Consider the following 17,377-nt stretch of genomic DNA (forward strand, 5'->3'; position numbering starts at 1 on the left):
AATAAACTGAAGGAAAATAAGTAGACTTAATTGAAGGAAAAGTACCTAAAATTTTACTAAAGGGCACGAGAAAGATGTTAATTAAGAAGCATACTTCTAGCCCCAAAGTTAATTTTTCTAAAGTAAAATTTCACATTAATGTTTTCTAAATTGAAATTCCTTTGAAGTTTCTCGTTTTAAAAAAGTTAGAAAACTGATTCCAAATTTTATATGGAAAAAATTAATTGGTATGAAAATAAAATCATGGAAAAATTTGAAAAACAAGGATAATGAAGGAAGAAGAATGGTCCTCCCAGCTTTTTAAAGATTTAATAGCTAAAATACTTAAAAGTGGTATGGTACTAGAATAAGAATAAAAAATACAAAGGAAAAAATTAAGTCCAAAAGACTGTAGTAAGGTAAAAGTTACATGATAGATAAGTACTAAGAGAAAAAAAAAAATCAGCAAATAAGACTCAGATAATTAATTAACCATTTGGAAAAAACTAAAATTAGCCCCTTACCTTATGGCATTTATCAAAATAAATGTATCATTTAGTCCAGATGGATTAAGGGTTGTATGTGAAAAATGAAGTAAATAATATCTAGGAAAAATACATGTAAGTATTCAGCTGCTAGTGGTATGGGGAAGTTCTTTCTAAGCAAAACAGCAGTGTCACAAGGTGCAAAGAAAGTACACAGACCAGACTACTTACACAAAAATTAAAATTAAATAATAAACTAGTTTTGAAAAAATGTTTACATTTTTCATAGTTAATATCCTTAATATGTAAAGGTTCATAAGACAGCAATCCCAGTTGTAATAATCTAAATTATATAGTCAAAAATGTTCACTGTAGTGTTATTTCTAATTGTTCTCCCATTCAACTTTGTAAACAGTGGGGTCAAATTTGGTTGAACATTAGCATGAACATTATACATGACAAGAAGGCATTTTCTTTTTCACACATTTATGACCAACTGCTAAAACTTTCATGATGAATACATATTACTTTTCTAGTTAGAAAAATAAACACATTAATCATCATTTTCATAAACACATGTGATTATCAGATTTCAAAAGTTTCAACAAATATAAAAGTCCAAAATGGTCTGTAAATCAAACTGTCTTTGCACGCTGAAACTCCCTTAAACCTTTTGATTCTATTAATATCTTAAATTGGCATAAAAATACCGTTAAAAGAAACCACACTGTCTTAGATTATATCTTCATTTTTTTCTCTCAAAGGAATTTTGATTTTATTGGTTATTGAAGTGATTGTCACAAAAATATACCTAACCATGACTGCAATGAATTATACCAGGGTCAATATGCAAAAGGAATAGCTTAAAATAAAGGTATATTTCATATTAATAATATTTTTTTCAATGAATATTTAGAACAGTTACAATTTAAGATTTGTCATTCTACATTAAGTTTTATTCAGGAAACCTCATTAAGGCACTCCAAATTGGAAGATGACTAGTCTAAAAGGCGTTTAGGAAAGGACAAAATTTCTCTAAAAATCTTTACTGGCAGGAAGTGTTATTTATGTCTAATTGAAATCTTTCCTTCTGTAATTTAAACCTCCTGTCATTAAAAAAAAAAACATAGCTATATTCCATTTTGCTTTCTTCAAATAACATATTAAAAAAATTTTAAGCAGCTATTTCCTAATACTTTGATCTACTTCTTGCCTGTCTCTAGTCTTCCTACATTTTTCTCTCAAGTTATTTAAATCCACATAGCAAATTATGGTTTTAGGCAATGTACAGTCAAATGAGACACTAGCTTGGAGCTCCGACATGCAGTAATTCTGTGGAAACACAAACATACTTCCCTCTGAGCACATGGACTGCTACTAACAGACGTTACTGTGCTGTGTCTCTTCCACTCATATTATTTGTATGCACACATACTGATTGAATACAAACACATTTACACATGCGCAGCTTATTTACTCACGCAAGGTGGAAGTTCTAGACAACTTTATTTCTAACTACTCAACCTATCCTACCCACTAAGCTTGATAGCACTCCAACTTAACAAGTTCACCTTCTCACCTATTATGAACTACTACTCATGGAATCTGACTTCTAGCCTTGTATTCAACAACCCTGACAAATTTTGGGATGCTGGAAGAGTCACCTAACTTCCTTGAGTTTGAATATTTCATCTCTACAATGGGGATGGGAGTGCACTAGAAGACTTACGAAGTCTTTTAACACTGAAATGTTATCAAGGTCAGGGATCAGATTCCTTTCTAATTACTCAATATTAAACTAGTGCCTACTATGTGGAAACACTGTGTAGAATACAACAGTAAATAAAGTATATTTTTAGTGAAATGTTTTTTGAACTAAAATATCCAAACTCAGTTGCAGTCCTGTAGTATAGTACTGCACTGATTATACAAAGAGACAATCATTAGCATAATCCTTTCAAATTCCATGAACAGAACTGGTATTTCTTTCCTAGTCACATTATTATCAAAAATTTCCCTTACTGATTACTTCCTGTTTAAACTCTAGTCTAAGTCATTTCTTTTTACCTCAATTGCTCTCTACTGAATTACAAATTAATTGCTCAAAATTGGAGCTCTCATTCCGTGCCCCAGAATGATGTTAAAGGCTGGGTTCTCTTTTGTTTAGGAAAAAATCTTTGATCAGTGAAAAAAATTGTAAGAATTTACAGGGACCTTAGAACATAATTTCATAGAAAAATATTATAGAAAAATACAACTATGCCTTGCCCAAAGCAGGAAACTTTTAGGAACTTAAGGACTGCTTTAATGGTTCAGAGTCACAGTTCCGCAAATGCGGCATGCTGCCTTTAATGGTGATGCAAAGGGTGTGCAGTGGAAGGACATCACTTCAAAAATACATGACTATCCTGGGTTCTCTTATTAACTCACTATGGAAATGTCTTGCATTAATTTGCTTGATTTGCCTTTTGGGAAAGTCACAAGACATCTTTCGAAAACTATTTCCTCAACATGTCCTATCTCAGACAACTTTTAGAATTTTAGACCTAAAAGAAACCTCATACTTCTTCAAGTACCTCATTTTACAGATAATGCAACTGACAAAGAGTGGTTAAAACACATGTTCAGATCACATGAGTTTAAGAGAAGATCTATTCTCTTGATCCTCAATCCAGGGGTCTTTATATCACACATTTGCCTGGTTTTAATAAACTTTTAATAAATTTAAATTTGCTTCTTTGTAGTTTCATAAGGCTATCTTTCTTTAATTAACTTGAATTTAGTGAAAAATTCATGCTTACTATATATATTTTCATATTCTTGATTAGGGCAGAAGCTGTGTCCTATTCATTGTATCCTCAGAACTTATATCAGGGTCTGAGATGGCACGTAGCACGGTATTCAACAGACTGCTGTAGATGGGGAGAATGAACTTTACAGACTTGGATTACATGCACTCTTAGCTTTAATCTTCCTGAAGAGAAAAAATCTAAAGCTCTTCAGTCTAACTTTCTTCCCTTGATCATTTCAGACATTTCTCTTTAGGTTTTCTCCAGCTCCATTATGTTTTTTTAAAGTGAGGGAATCAGGATTTTGAATGAGGGGAGAAAGTTTTCTTCCTAGATACCAATAATCTTCCCAGTAAGTGAGTGTAGTTCTTTGCATCATCTTACACTGGTTAACAGCAACACTTATTTGACACCTTTCTTCCAAATTGTATAAGAACAACAAATAGATGCTCCTTGGTTTAATGTTTCAACACCCAGAAAATTTTGGTTTACTTTACTCTGCCAGAACAAATTCCCTCTTCCAAATCAATTATAAAATGTTAAACAAGACTAGATTTAGCATCTATTAACTTTTCTCTATTCAGAAAGGCCCATTACCCTCTATATTTTTGTTTCCTGTGTTTAAATAAATTATCTGTACAATCAAAATTATTTGAGTGTCTTATAGGTGCAAGTTACTGAGCTCCTTCATCTACGAGTGAGTAATTCACAACATTCTAGAAACTCACTTTTTCCTCAGGTTAGTACAGAGAAGTATCAGAAAAGTTTTGGATTCATGAAAAAGGCCTTTAAGAAGTCTAAATAAAAAACATGTTTTAGGTTTTCCTTAAGCACTGATTTATTTATTGCCTTACTGTCCTGAACTCTATAGGAATCCTCTTATTTAGCAACCCTACCCTCAGACATCTCTCCTAACATCCAGAAGAACCCCAGACAAATCCTTTTATTCAGTAATCCTGTCCTTTATTACATATGCTACCAGAGAAGCTGAGAGATGGAAGGAATCTTAGAGATTTCTAAGTTAAACTCCCATAAACCAGCATGATATTCACCAACGGTAAGACAAATCATTGCAGCCAAGTATAGTACTTAAGCTCTTTAAAACATCAGCTATTTGACATAATACTTACTTGTACTCATCATAGACTTCCTGTTTGGGCAGTGAAGTCTCAGGATGTTCCTCTAGGGTATTCCGAATCCAGGAAAAGGCATGCATTTGCTGTGCCCGACTAGATGACATGGCATTCTGATCACTAATCATAAAACAAAAACATGTTTTAGCTGAACTAGACAGCAATTCATTGATAATTTTTGAGTCAGGCCCAAGTGTTTCACTAAAGGATTGTGTGTAAACACACTATACAAGGCCAAACCAAACTCAGGACATAAAGTATATGCCGTTATCGAAATACAAATTGTCCACCAGGGGCTGTGAGCCACTTTCATAGCTAGTGTCCTACTGAAGTTACTGCCCTGTTCTAACCATCCCCATGGTCTCTAAAGTGGCAGAGGTGATGGAGTACTGAAAACAAGATATCTGTTTTGGCCAAAATTACCTCTAAGGGGATATTTGCTCACTTACTTCCTGTTCATTTGCCTAAATTTACCAAATCATCGAAACTTTAAAATGAAAGTCAGAGGGAAAATTGTTTATTTTCTACCTGCTTAGCATTAAGTACCTACCTTGAAATTTCACTGAAGCACTCTATGGCTCCAGAACGGAAGTCACACTGGAGTGATCCTTAAAGGACAAATCTACCTCTATGGTCCCTCCTATAACTGGGCCTCCTTTACAGGCCAACACCTCCACTAAACATCATACATTTTTATTAAATGGCAGTGTCATTTACAAACTAATTCCATGAAAAGGACATCTAAGATAGCATGAGGGAAGCTCCCCTACTGATTCTGACATTCCTGTCAGCTACAAAAGCAGTAATTTATGTAATTCCAAAGAAATTTATAAGCAAGTTTCTTAGACAGAAAACTATTAAAATAGTCACAAAAATTTGGTCTGAGGAAACAAGCAACAAATTTTTCATTCCATTTCTTTTTGTACACAATTTTAAAGTAATAGAATGTTAAGTATAAAATACATGAATGAAATGAATTCTGAGAAATACTTAAAGAGGATAAAGAAATTCTTTTAAGAACAGAATGCAGGAACCAACAACTTCTCTCTCTATTTTCTAAATGAGATTATTAAATATTTTTCTAAACAAAGCACAATAATACGCCTAAGCACTTAAAACATCATACATTAATCACAAATTCATGTTATACAGGCAATTCACTTTTTTATATTCTGTGATCTGCTTACCTGACAGCATCTAAAAAAATTCTTGCATTTTACTACTCACATTAGTTATCTGTTTTTTCTTTGGTTTTCTGTTCAATTTTCAAAATCTTCCACACTGCATAAATATATTGATCTGCTTATAAAACATACTAAGTAAAATCGCATTTTGCAGCATTTACCCAGGTATGTAAATGAATCAGCAAAAACTATGGGTAAACACTTAACCAGTATGATCAAAGACTAAAAAAAGATCTATTGTTTTGCCATTCCGTTTTGTGAAGACGTTAGGAAGAGTGTAAAATAATGACAACCACAACACATACACACAAATACTGTAACTAAGGCAGAGCTAAGAAGAAATATACCTTTTCTCTCCATTGCTGAGACCAGAAGGCAGCTGAAGGTAGAGGTAGAGTTTCTCTAGGTCTGTAAACTTCTCAACTTCTTGCTGGTTAAAAGGATTAAAATGAAAAGATCACTTAAAAAATTTTTGTTTCTCCCTCAACAAAATTTACTATCACCTCCCTAAAAAATACTGACTGTTTAAATTTAAACCAGATGGAATGAATCATTTGCCAAAGAAAACAAAATCTAGGCTTTTTTCTCATCACTAAAATAATACGGTTGCTTGATACATTTATTGCACATAAAAAGTTGGTTAATAAGAGAAAAATGGTACTTTACTATTAACTCTTATATTCTAGGTATAAATAAAATCATAGACCAATGCTCAGACAAAAATTTCTCATTTTAAATCACAATTAAAGAAGGAGGGTTGTACAATATTACGGGAGAAGTACTAGACCTGGAGTCAAGAGACTATTTATTAGTTGGTCTAGGCCTAACCATTTAACTGGTTACGAGGCTTCCACGTGCTGGCAAATCTTCCTTAGAAATTTAAAATGAATGAGGATTTCTAGGATCCTTTTCTAATTCTCAGAAGCCTAGAACATGTGACTGATGATGCTACTGTCACCTGGGGTGGAACTGAAGTTTAAAAAATACAGCCATCCCTCCATATCAGTGGGGGATTGGTACCAGGAACACTCCTCAGATACCCAAATCCACGGATGCACGAGTCCTTTACATAAAACAGTGCTGTACAGTCAATCCTCCTTATCCACAGGTCCCTCCATATCCAAGGAATCACGTTCAATCTAGGATTGGTGCCACAAATGTGGAATCCTTGGATACAGAGGGCCAACTGTACCAAAGCACAACCAACAATTCTTTCTACATTATGCAGATGTAATTATTCTCTGACTCGCAACAGTGGCTACTATTTGGAGAACCTACTTGTAAAATCCTCTATCACTACTGTTCTGCAACTATGTCATTTTTGTCTAGAAATGTACCCTTTAAAATAATTTCTGCTATACAGAGGACTGTAGTTTTCTTTCCCGGCTGAGTTTGCCACAGGATAGCTTTAAATGTGCCAAAAATCCTACTGCAGTAAAAATATAATAGAATTTTGGTAGCCTAATTCATTACAATTAAATTGCATTGAAACTGAAAATATGGACAGATTATTGGCATTCGTGGTAGCAGAATTTATTCTTACATAAAGCACAGCTTAAACACAGATCTAATTTTTAAAAAAAAGCTTAAAATGATATAATTTAGCCTATTCTTATTCTCACCAGAATTCCTCCACAAAATAGTTTAATCTTAGAATTTATCCATAGGATGATTTAATCTATCAGTTACATGCAATCAACACCCAAATCCACATCGTTTTCATTCTACTGTCTATGGAATATTTTCCAATTAGCTCTTGTTCTAAGACCTAATAGATTTACCAGCAATATCCTGTAAACTCTCCCCTCAACAACAACAAAAACACACACACACACAGGCATTTCCTTTCTCAATTGTTACTTAACACCTTATTGTCTCTAGTTTCTCAGTGTTCTGTTTTGGAGTCTGCTTAATTTTGTTGCTCTGAGTGTATTCTACTCTAATCCTTTACTTAGCCCTCTTAACTCCACCATGTTCTTCCAGTCTCTTTATTTTCCCAGCCACCATATTAGTCTAAGTCTTTAACTTTCTTTTAAAAATAAAGGAGAATTCATTTACTTGTTTATTTATTCATATATTTTATTTCCTGCCATGTTCCACAAATGATTTACGGTAACTATGAACTTATACTGTGTATCACAACCTTTACAAAGACTGGAAACAGACAGATGAACAACACAATTGTCCTTGCCCTTAAGGAACTTAACAATGACTCTTAAATTACTAAAGATGTCTAACCACCTGCTTTTCCTGCCTCTTTTTCCCACTTGAATCTACCTAAAATATAGTTCTTAAAATACTTCTTGTTGAATATTATTAACATCACCCACTTAATCCCAACAGTGCTTGTCATATTAAATCTAAAATAGACTGTTACCAAAAAAACCGCATCATTATGAGCAGCTATAATTAATAATACCGTATCGTATATTTGAAAGTAGGTAGGACAGTATATCTTAAAAGTTCTCATCACGAGAAAAAAATTTTTTTAGCTCTTTATGGCGATGGATGTTAACTATTGCGGTGATCATTTTGCAATACAGGCATACCTCGAAGGTATTGCGGGCTCAGTTTCAGACCACTCCAATAAAGCGAATATCATAATAAAATGAGTCACACAAATTTTTCTAGTGCATGTAAAAGTTATCTTTACCCTATACTACAGTCTATCAAGGGTGCAACAGCAACGTCTGAAAAAACAATGTACATATGTTAATAAAAAATACCATATTGCTAAAAAATGCTAACAATCATCTGAAAATGCAGGCTTGCCACAAACCTCTAACTTACAAAAAATGCGACATCTGCAAAGTGCAACAAAGTGCAATAAAATGAGGTGTGCCTGTATATACAAATACTGAATCTTTATGTTGTACACCTGAAACTCCCGAAGTATTATGCCAATAACACTTCACTTATAAAACAAAAAAACCCACCTCATTTTTGATGACTAAGAATTAAAAAAACTTAATACTGTTGGAGAAACCTTGATTTATATATATTAGACCAAAGAACAGAGAAGAAATCCCAGAAGGGATTCAGAAGATAATCCAAGTTAGAATAAAGTGCCAAAAAGACGGCTGTCAGAAAAATAGTTTTAAAAAAGATCAAACCCACTGCCTTTCACCCTACCTTTCAAACAATGAAAACTTACTATTGTCAATTACTATTTCATTTGTTACGTGGGACTCAGCACACAGAAGGAAAAATTTGGAGAGTTTACTAAAACTGATACCAAAATTCTATGAAGCAAATGGGAACAAAACGATTCAAGTGTTTAGTGATGGCATTCCAGACCAGCAAGGCACAGTTCACTTTGAGGATTTTTGGTTTTGGATACACTTGTCATTTACAGTTGTTTTTTTTTTTTAAAGAAAGAATATATTTGAGCCATATAAACAAATAAAAAGTTATTACATAAGAAAAACTAATGTGACAGTTTATGTAAGTACCTAACATAGAAGCATGCTCTTACATCTAAAACAAAAAATAAAAAGTAACAGGTACTCTCTCTATATATTTGATAAATGTGCATTAAGGAATTCTGTAATATAAAACATTTAAAATGTGGAGAATACTTTTTCAAGATACAGAAGACAACTGTTAAGATAGGCACATGCACAACTCTTATAAAAACGTGCTTATGGAGGATGTAATTCAACTGAGCACTCTTTTCTCAGATGTGCAGAAGCTATGAAATTGTTAATCACTGGATACTGTCTCCCACTTTTGCATTGTTTGAGTTATGACACTGACCGGTATGAATTACGAATTACACAATTAATTAGTTTTTTAAATCTGCCAAGGTTCCATGTAGAATGCATCTATTTAATATGAATACTTAAAACAGCAACACTATTTGTATAAAAGTCATTTCTTAATATTTTTTCCTTTTTTATAAAAGGCACTGTAATCAGAAAACACTTATTACAACAAACAGTGCTCTGGAAAATCTGAAACTCCAAATCACTGGCTTCTAAAACAATTACCAGTGGTATAGAAGACCTTAACCTTACTTGATTAGCAAGGCAAGAGTATCATGTGGCAAGTATGTTAAACATCAGATTATCTGATATACTTTGTAAAGATTTAAATGTCAAGAATAAAATTTTTCTGTTCCATATTGAGATTCACTGCTTGTCAAAAAGAAATTTGTTTGGCTGAATTTCTGAAATGAAGGACAAAGTTACTCTATTTCTAGAGCATTAGAAAAAAGACCAACTGCATAAATTTTTTTAAAATTATAATTTTAAAATTCAGCCATAAAAAGGAATGAAGTATTAATAAATGCTGCAACATGGAAGAACCTTGAAAACATTATGCTAAGCGAAAGCCAGAGACAAAAAGCCACATTTCAAGTGCTTTCGTTTCTTATGAAATAACCAGAGCAGTCAAATCCAGGGAGAGAGAGAGATTAGTGATTGCCAAGGACCGGAGGAGGGGAGAAAGAGGATTGACTGCTTAATGGGTTTCCTTTTGAGATGATGAAACTGTTTTAGAACTGGGTAGAGGTGATAGTTACATAACAATGTGACTATACTTAATATCACTAATGGTAAATTTTATGTTGTATGTATTTTACAACAATAAAAATTACAGTTTTTAATAGAGCTTGGCGTATCTGGTAGACATATCTGAATATCTGACCTGACACTTCAAATGACAAACATCAACATCCCTATTCATTAGACTTAAGTGTCTTATTTTCTTGAGTTGAAGAAGTCAAGTTCTCAAAGCAAAGTTACTGAAAATGTTTCCAAGTTTAGGGGGAACCTCAAATATAATCTAGTCTGTTGAATGAATTAAGGTGATAATTTCCCACTACCGTGGTTGCAGATCTTGCCTGAAAACTTACGAGGACTTCTCTCTCACACATTTCAATCTTTGCAAGAAGATAGCCAAAAGGAATCTTTGAACTAAAGTTTGATTTAGATATCAAAGACATTCCAGCAAACCACTTTGGAGAATTTTGGGTAAAAAAACCTCCATTTACTCCCAAATAAACAGACCTGGTGTGTTAATCATCCCATTTATATAAGCATAACATTTACATAGCTGGTTTTTCGGAATCTTTGGCTATGAAAACAACGCAATGTTACTGACTTAATGTTGCAAATGACCTAGACAGTGCTTTACTCTTTCACATCCTGGACAGAAAAGCTCGTAGCAAACAGTAAGATTCAATACTCACTTTGATATAATGTGATGCAGAGAAAAATAAAGATGTAAAACAAAATACACAAGATCAAGTTACTCTGGAGGGTTGAGATGGAGTCTGGTGTTCGAATCCTACCACTCAATGCCCTTTCCCTCTGAAGCTTTGGCTGATAAAGACTATTCACACAAGGGACTAGCATTAGGGAGCTATCTAATTCTTTCTATGAAGTGTAAGTAGAGTGGTGAAGAGAACACGGAACAGAGACAGAGGTCATCAAATATTCCATCTGCTCACCTACATTTCTAAGCCTCCTTTGCTGTTAGCTTAGGGTCATGAACTGAGCACAAGTAGTATATTTTATTTCTCAGCTGACAAAGTTAATAATCAGTGTGTCACCTCCATATCCTCTCCCCCACTCTGTGGAGGCATGTGTTTCACTGGTGAGGCTACAACGTGGCAATGTCTGTCATGTGGGTTCCTGAGTGACTATGTGGAGCAGAGTCCTTTAATGATTTGTGCTCTGCACATAATGTGAATGAAAATAAGCTCTTCTGGTTAGGCCACTGATATTTCAGGCTTCCTTTGTTATGGCAGCATAGCTTAGCCCATCCTGATTAATACAGAAAGTAAGACCTTTCCCTCTAGCACTTCCAAGAGAAATGAAGGTATCTTTTAGACATGCAGATAAAAACGTGAGGAGAGGAAACGGGCTCCTCTCTAATCACAAAAGGCTCCATTCACTCATTTTTAGAATAGTGTTTAACTTATTTTAAAATTTCAAATTATACAAAGTATCAAAGTAGGTACACATATATCACTATCCATATTTAAAAGATGCTAACTTTTTGCCCTATTTGGTCCAGAATTCTTTGACTTTTAAGTAGATTATACAATAGTGTTATATGGACTAAAACTAGTTTATTCATTTCTCTAATGACAGATAATTAGCTATTATAAAGTTTCATTATTTCATAGGGGGATGCAATGAAAATTCTTATCTGTGACCTTGTGTTGTGTCCTTGTGCAAGGGTTTTTTCCTACGGCATGCACCAACCTAAAAGTAACAGTATTTGCTCATCTAGGATGCACATCTTCAACTTTGTTGGGTATTCCCAAATGGCTCCCCCAAACTGTTATATCGATTTATATTTCCAACAGCAATGCTATAATTTCTCTACATCCTTGTAAAAACTTAAGATATAAGATTTTAACTAACATTTTAAGTATGAAAAAGTATCTTGTTGCTTTATTTTACATTTCTTGACTGATGATGAGACTGAATATCATGCTTTATCATTTGAGTTTACTTTAATATAATGGCCATCAAATTGTATCATGCATCAGAATCACCTGGAGAGCTTGTTGAAGATTACAGAGTTTCTGATTCAGTAGGTCTGAGCAGGGACCTTAAGAATCTGGATTTCTAAAGAGTTCTCAGTGATGCTGATACTGCTAGACAGGGTCACATCTGAAGAACAACTGCTCAAGAACTACACATTTTAAAGTGGGGATATTTATCATATAGTCTGTATACTAATCTTCTATCGCTTACAACTGCTAATACCTTCTCCAAGTTGTAGCTTGTATTTGCATTTTGTTTTTAGACTCTTGAGATGCAGAAAAGCTCTTAGTTTCCTGGCAATCAAATATACCTATTTTTTCATTTATAATCTATGCTTCTTGTGTCTTATTTTGAAATCCTTTCCTATCTCAATGTCATTAAGATGTGCCATATTTTCTTCTTAAAGTTTGGTTTTCCACATTTAGGTCTTTAGTATTTAATTCCACTGAAATTTTTTTCTATAAGCTATGAAATAGAAACCTAATTAAAAATTTTTCATATGGTTAGCTAATTTTCCTACTATAATTTACTGAATAATTCACCAATTCCCTTCTAATTTTCATGCCACATCTATTGTGGGATTTTTGTTTATTAAAGGTTAAAAATAATGCCACTTTGACTTTCAGTATTTAAAAACAACTTTCACTGAGTTGGAATTTAATTGAGAAAAAAATCTGACAACTTATCCTTGAGAGGATCACAAAACAAAATGTATGATTCATTGATCCTTCTTGAATTTGTGAAATAGACTTTTCATGTAAGAATATTACCCAGTAAGTGATTAGTACAGTAATAAAGTAGCTTTGATGGAGTTTTTAGAAATGTGAGGCTAAAAGACAAGTCTTCTACTAATAAATTAATAGTTAATAAGATAAAGGACCTATATTATATATTATAGATGAATAAAGCAGCTGCTACTTGAGTCTGATAGGTGGACCTTTCAAATCTAATCTATCTAAAACAGCAGGATATAGTGGTATACGATAGAGAATCAGAAGTCCTGGACCTGAGTTCCAGATTTGCCACCCGTTAGCTCTGTGATATCAGGCAAGATGAGCATTAATTTTCAAGTCTGTAAAACAGTGACAAAATGCCCATAAAATTTTTGTAAGGATAAAAAGCAATTTATAAAATTTATCTATGAAAGGTATTACTATTACATAAATATTATTCTGAAATATATAATTGCTTAAATCAGGTTCTGGCAAAGGAGTTTATAATTCAAATTCTATCAACAAGTATAGACTATTTTATTTGAAAAAGCAAGGTATCTTAAGAAATTCAGGAAATATTTAGCCTGTTTTTTAACCTCCACTAACTTAAGAAATACACAGTAAGAGCAAGGCTACTAGGTTTTATACGTGAGCATCAGACTTGGCCACAAGTTACTGAAGACAATGTTCATGGACTTTCCTTAGGATAAGTGCAGAAAATGCAGATACTACTCCCTCCTGAGCCATCAAGATGAAATCGAAGTTAGAAAACATTTCTGACAACAATTGTGATAGTAGAGAGAAAGGAATCAATCTAAGCAGAACAGGTCAGAAACAAAAGCTTTTCCCAGGCTGGACTTGGAAAAATATGCGTAACTTTCCACCTGTCTTCTGTCACTAAAAAACCTCTGAAACAATATTCTACATTTCAAAAACTGACTTAATTTTTAGTGTTTCTGCTTGTCCGCTAAGGACATCTTCCTTTGAACTGTCTAAAACATACCAGATAAAATACAGAGAACCAGGCAGAATTTTCATTGTTTTATTATTAGAACTTGAAAACAACCTTCAAGGAGATGGTAAGGAAATACGTTCCCACTATTTACTGGCATAGGATACAGTTACAAGGTAGTCTGAGTGGAGAGATTTGCTCCTGTTTTTAAGGACCCTCTTGAATCAGGTTTACCCTACAATTTCTCAAATATTATTAAAAAAGGATTTCTTCTGTTTGACATAAATTTCTTTGCAGTGATGTGTTTCTTACTATGAGACTTTCCTCTTCAGTGTTACTCGTCTTCTTTTAAACAAGGTCACAAAACTAGGGAAGGGTTGATGCTTATAAAGACGGCAACAATTAAAGACTTAATTCAGAAGCTTTCACGCAAATCCTTGATGGATCATTATCTTTATTTCCAGAAGAAGCAGAAACTCTTTCGTTAAGATGTATAAACACCTTTCCATGAATTAGTCAGGCTAACAAAGGCAGAGTTCTGATGGAAGATGACCAACCAGGGTAACATGTCCATAATGAGTTCTTCAAACCTTACTTTCAAACTGGTATCAGAAAAAGGTTCTAAAAGAAGCTGTAATTTATATTTGTACTTAGAGTAGTTAGCTTAAAACCCAGAAACTTAAATTCTCTAGCTTGACTGTTTCTTCAGATAAGTTACCACGTATGGAGGGAAAATACATACAATGACAGGATAATCATATCCGAATTCGTCTGCTCTTGATTTTGTAAACTACAAAACTACAAAAACAAAATGAAAAACAAAATGCGAAAAATCCTAATTTTTTTTTTCCTGTCAGGAGACACTGATTCAAGACCACAGTTACTAAAAGGCCTCTTTCTTCACCAGCACCACTGACAGAAGGATGGAAAGGGGGGAAGTAGACTCTTATTCTACAGCCTTTTTTTAATTTATGGAAACAATCAACATACCTGATATTACATTCTCTCAGGCCCCAGCAGTTGTGAAAGCTGTCCTTCCACAGGATTGAATGAGGAAGACAGAGAAAAAGGTCAAGGTATGAGGACTCTATTTTTTAATGCTTTTTGCTTAGAATTCTTAGTTTGCAGCAATTTTTAGTTTTCTAAATCACCATGAGAACCATGTGGTGATTTTTATAAGTGTGCTCTAAAATGTACTCTTCGATCTTTTTTTAGGACTTAATAAAAAGGAAGCTGAATCTCTGAAACCGAAATAATGAATAATATGGCAGCAAATACCACGGCTACATAAATGCCCAAATGACTAAAAAAAAAAAAAAAACAACGGATAAAATGCTGAGACAAGGGCATATTGCTAGGGTTTGAACAGGCAGAGGGTACATAAACCTATAGATCTGAGTCTCTTTAAAATAAAATTCAAATGAGAGCCATCTCTAAGAAGAATACTTATGCCCATAGCTAAATTCTACAAAAAGTGAACATTATGGAGTGATCAGGTAATATTTTGCTGGCTTATTTAGGCTAAGATTATCATCAATGTTTCCGTATGCTGTTTAAAAAAACCCTATGGCTCCACTAGTGATTGGGGATAAGGGTGGGGGCTGTAGCAAGAAGGTAAGGTTAGATCTTTTCTTTTTCTTTTTCTTTTTTTAGCATGGAAAGAAAGGCTAGTCCCTGAAAGTCCAGTTACAATTATGTTTCCAAAAAGTTGAATTTGTCCTAATTGATTCTGCAACATTACAAAGCTACAGTCTCAACAAAGGTGTAGGCCATGAAGACAAAGAGTTAGCTCTTTAATTCCTATCTCTACTCCTAGTAACCTTTCCTTCTTTTTCTCCTTTAGCTTACTTTCCTATAAGTTTGAAATTACTTAAAATGCAAAGAAAGAAAAAACAGAATACTATAAGAATTCATTTGTTTTCTATCAGAACACATTTTTGTGTATTATGTCATTCTCTGAATATAAAGATACTAATGAAAATTGAATTCCTTCAGGTAATGGGTGAGAGATTGACACTGTATTCTTTTCTATTCTTCTCTGTGACAATAAAATGAATCTGAAAGCTAGCTGACAATGTTTAGGGCATTCTTTACAATTATGAAAGAGAAAAGTAACCAGAACTCAAAACTGGGGCCTTAGTAGCAATTTAGTCCACTTGAGTTCCTAAAAGGAGAAAAGCCAAAAAAACTAAACACATTATATTATCCTCCCATACTAAAAGATAAAATAACTCATGTACTAGATGTAAATAAAAAACAATAAAAGGTTCAGAGTCCTCTAAATGAATGGTGTGGCCTTATAGAGATGATTTTTTGTGATACTCAAAAAACAAAACCAGCTGTTTAAATTTAGCCCTTTGTCAGCATGCACTCCCCCACCTCCCCTGCCAGGGCAAGTAAAATCTATACAAAAATGCTCTTTTGAAAGCTACTCATTTCTTCTCTACCAAGTGGCTGAAAGGAAAAATTCAGATTCTGAGCTTGGTTTTCACGAACAGTCACCCTAGTGACACGTCACATGATAAACCGTATTTTCTATTCTAACAATAAGCTTAAAAAAAAACACAAAACTTTAATGAGTTTTAATTAGATATTCCAAACAAGATGTTTAGTTTCAATCAAGACTGGGTCAGGAAGTTGACCTTGGCCATCATTTAGTATTCATTACAGCAAGGATTTAAGGTGAGAAAACATGCTTTCTTCCATAAAGGAGGAAAGGGAGAAAAGAAGTCTTTTCAAATTGTATACACCTCATACACACCTCCTTAATAACACGTATCTCTGGAGGGCAGGAGCACAGATGTGCCTCTTGTTAAAAATTATTCCTTGAACAAGTTACTCAAATTTATTTCTGGGAGTGTGTTATCTATCTTAGAAAGCCCCACTCTAATAATATTAGTTTGGTTCTCAGAAGCAGATATCCTACACTCTGTTTCACATACCTTTTAGCTCCCATCCAATCACTTCAGCAGTAGGCACAGTAAAAGAATTGGCTTCTAACTTAAAACATTAGCTATGGGACAGATTTGAAAAGTTTAAAAAATTAAATGCGATTGACTCATTTATTCATTCATTTATCCAGTGCTGAGTGCCAACTATGCTTTAGTCATGCATGACCTCATATTTCAGTACCAGGGAGAGAGAAAAAATTTAAAAGTAAAACATCTGTTACATGATAATGATAAACGCTATAAAGAAAAAGTATTGGTAGGGGGTACAATTTAAACCAGAACGATCAGGAGAGGTTTCAGCTGGAAAGTAAGAGGATAAAATGTTTTGTACCAATAGGAAAGATTCTCAAAAAGGGTTATCATTAATTCTTTGTTCCATTCTACTTTTGCTTTCTCCTGACTGGTTGTTGTAACGGCCAGGCAAGGCAAGAACTGACAGTAAAGAATCCATGTTACTAACAGACAAAAACAGAGGCTGTCTTCTCACTATTTGTCCTCATACACACTATTATGGCTCCTTCAATCCTGTAAAGAATAGCTCTCAGAAACAAACTGTGGTTACCGGGGGAAATGGGGGGTGGGGAGGGATGGATTAGGAGTTTGGGATTAACAGATGCACATTACTGTGTGTAGAATAGATAAACAACAGGGAATTAATGTATAGCACAGGGAACTATGTTCAATTTTCTTG

At 33.8% G+C, this 17,377-nt stretch overlaps 1 protein-coding gene across 2 annotated transcripts in view; it reads right to left on the bottom strand.

Annotated features, from left to right (window-relative positions):
- RFX7 (regulatory factor X7) overlaps nucleotides 1-17,377 on the bottom strand; it is a 120,658-nt gene that overhangs the window by 39,564 nt on the left and 63,717 nt on the right. For both annotated transcript variants that reach the window (XM_074366169.1, XM_074366170.1), the window contains exons 4-5: nucleotides 5,918-6,000; nucleotides 4,384-4,506 (exon numbers count right to left, since the gene is read on the bottom strand). In XM_074366169.1, the coding sequence (XP_074222270.1) occupies nucleotides 4,384-4,506; nucleotides 5,918-6,000 (206 nt within the window). The remainder of the gene's footprint in view (nucleotides 1-4,383; nucleotides 4,507-5,917; nucleotides 6,001-17,377) is intronic.

Source organism: Camelus bactrianus, chromosome 6 (genome assembly GCF_048773025.1).
Source record: "Camelus bactrianus isolate YW-2024 breed Bactrian camel chromosome 6, ASM4877302v1, whole genome shotgun sequence".
Taxonomy (NCBI): domain Eukaryota; kingdom Metazoa; phylum Chordata; class Mammalia; order Artiodactyla; family Camelidae; genus Camelus; species Camelus bactrianus.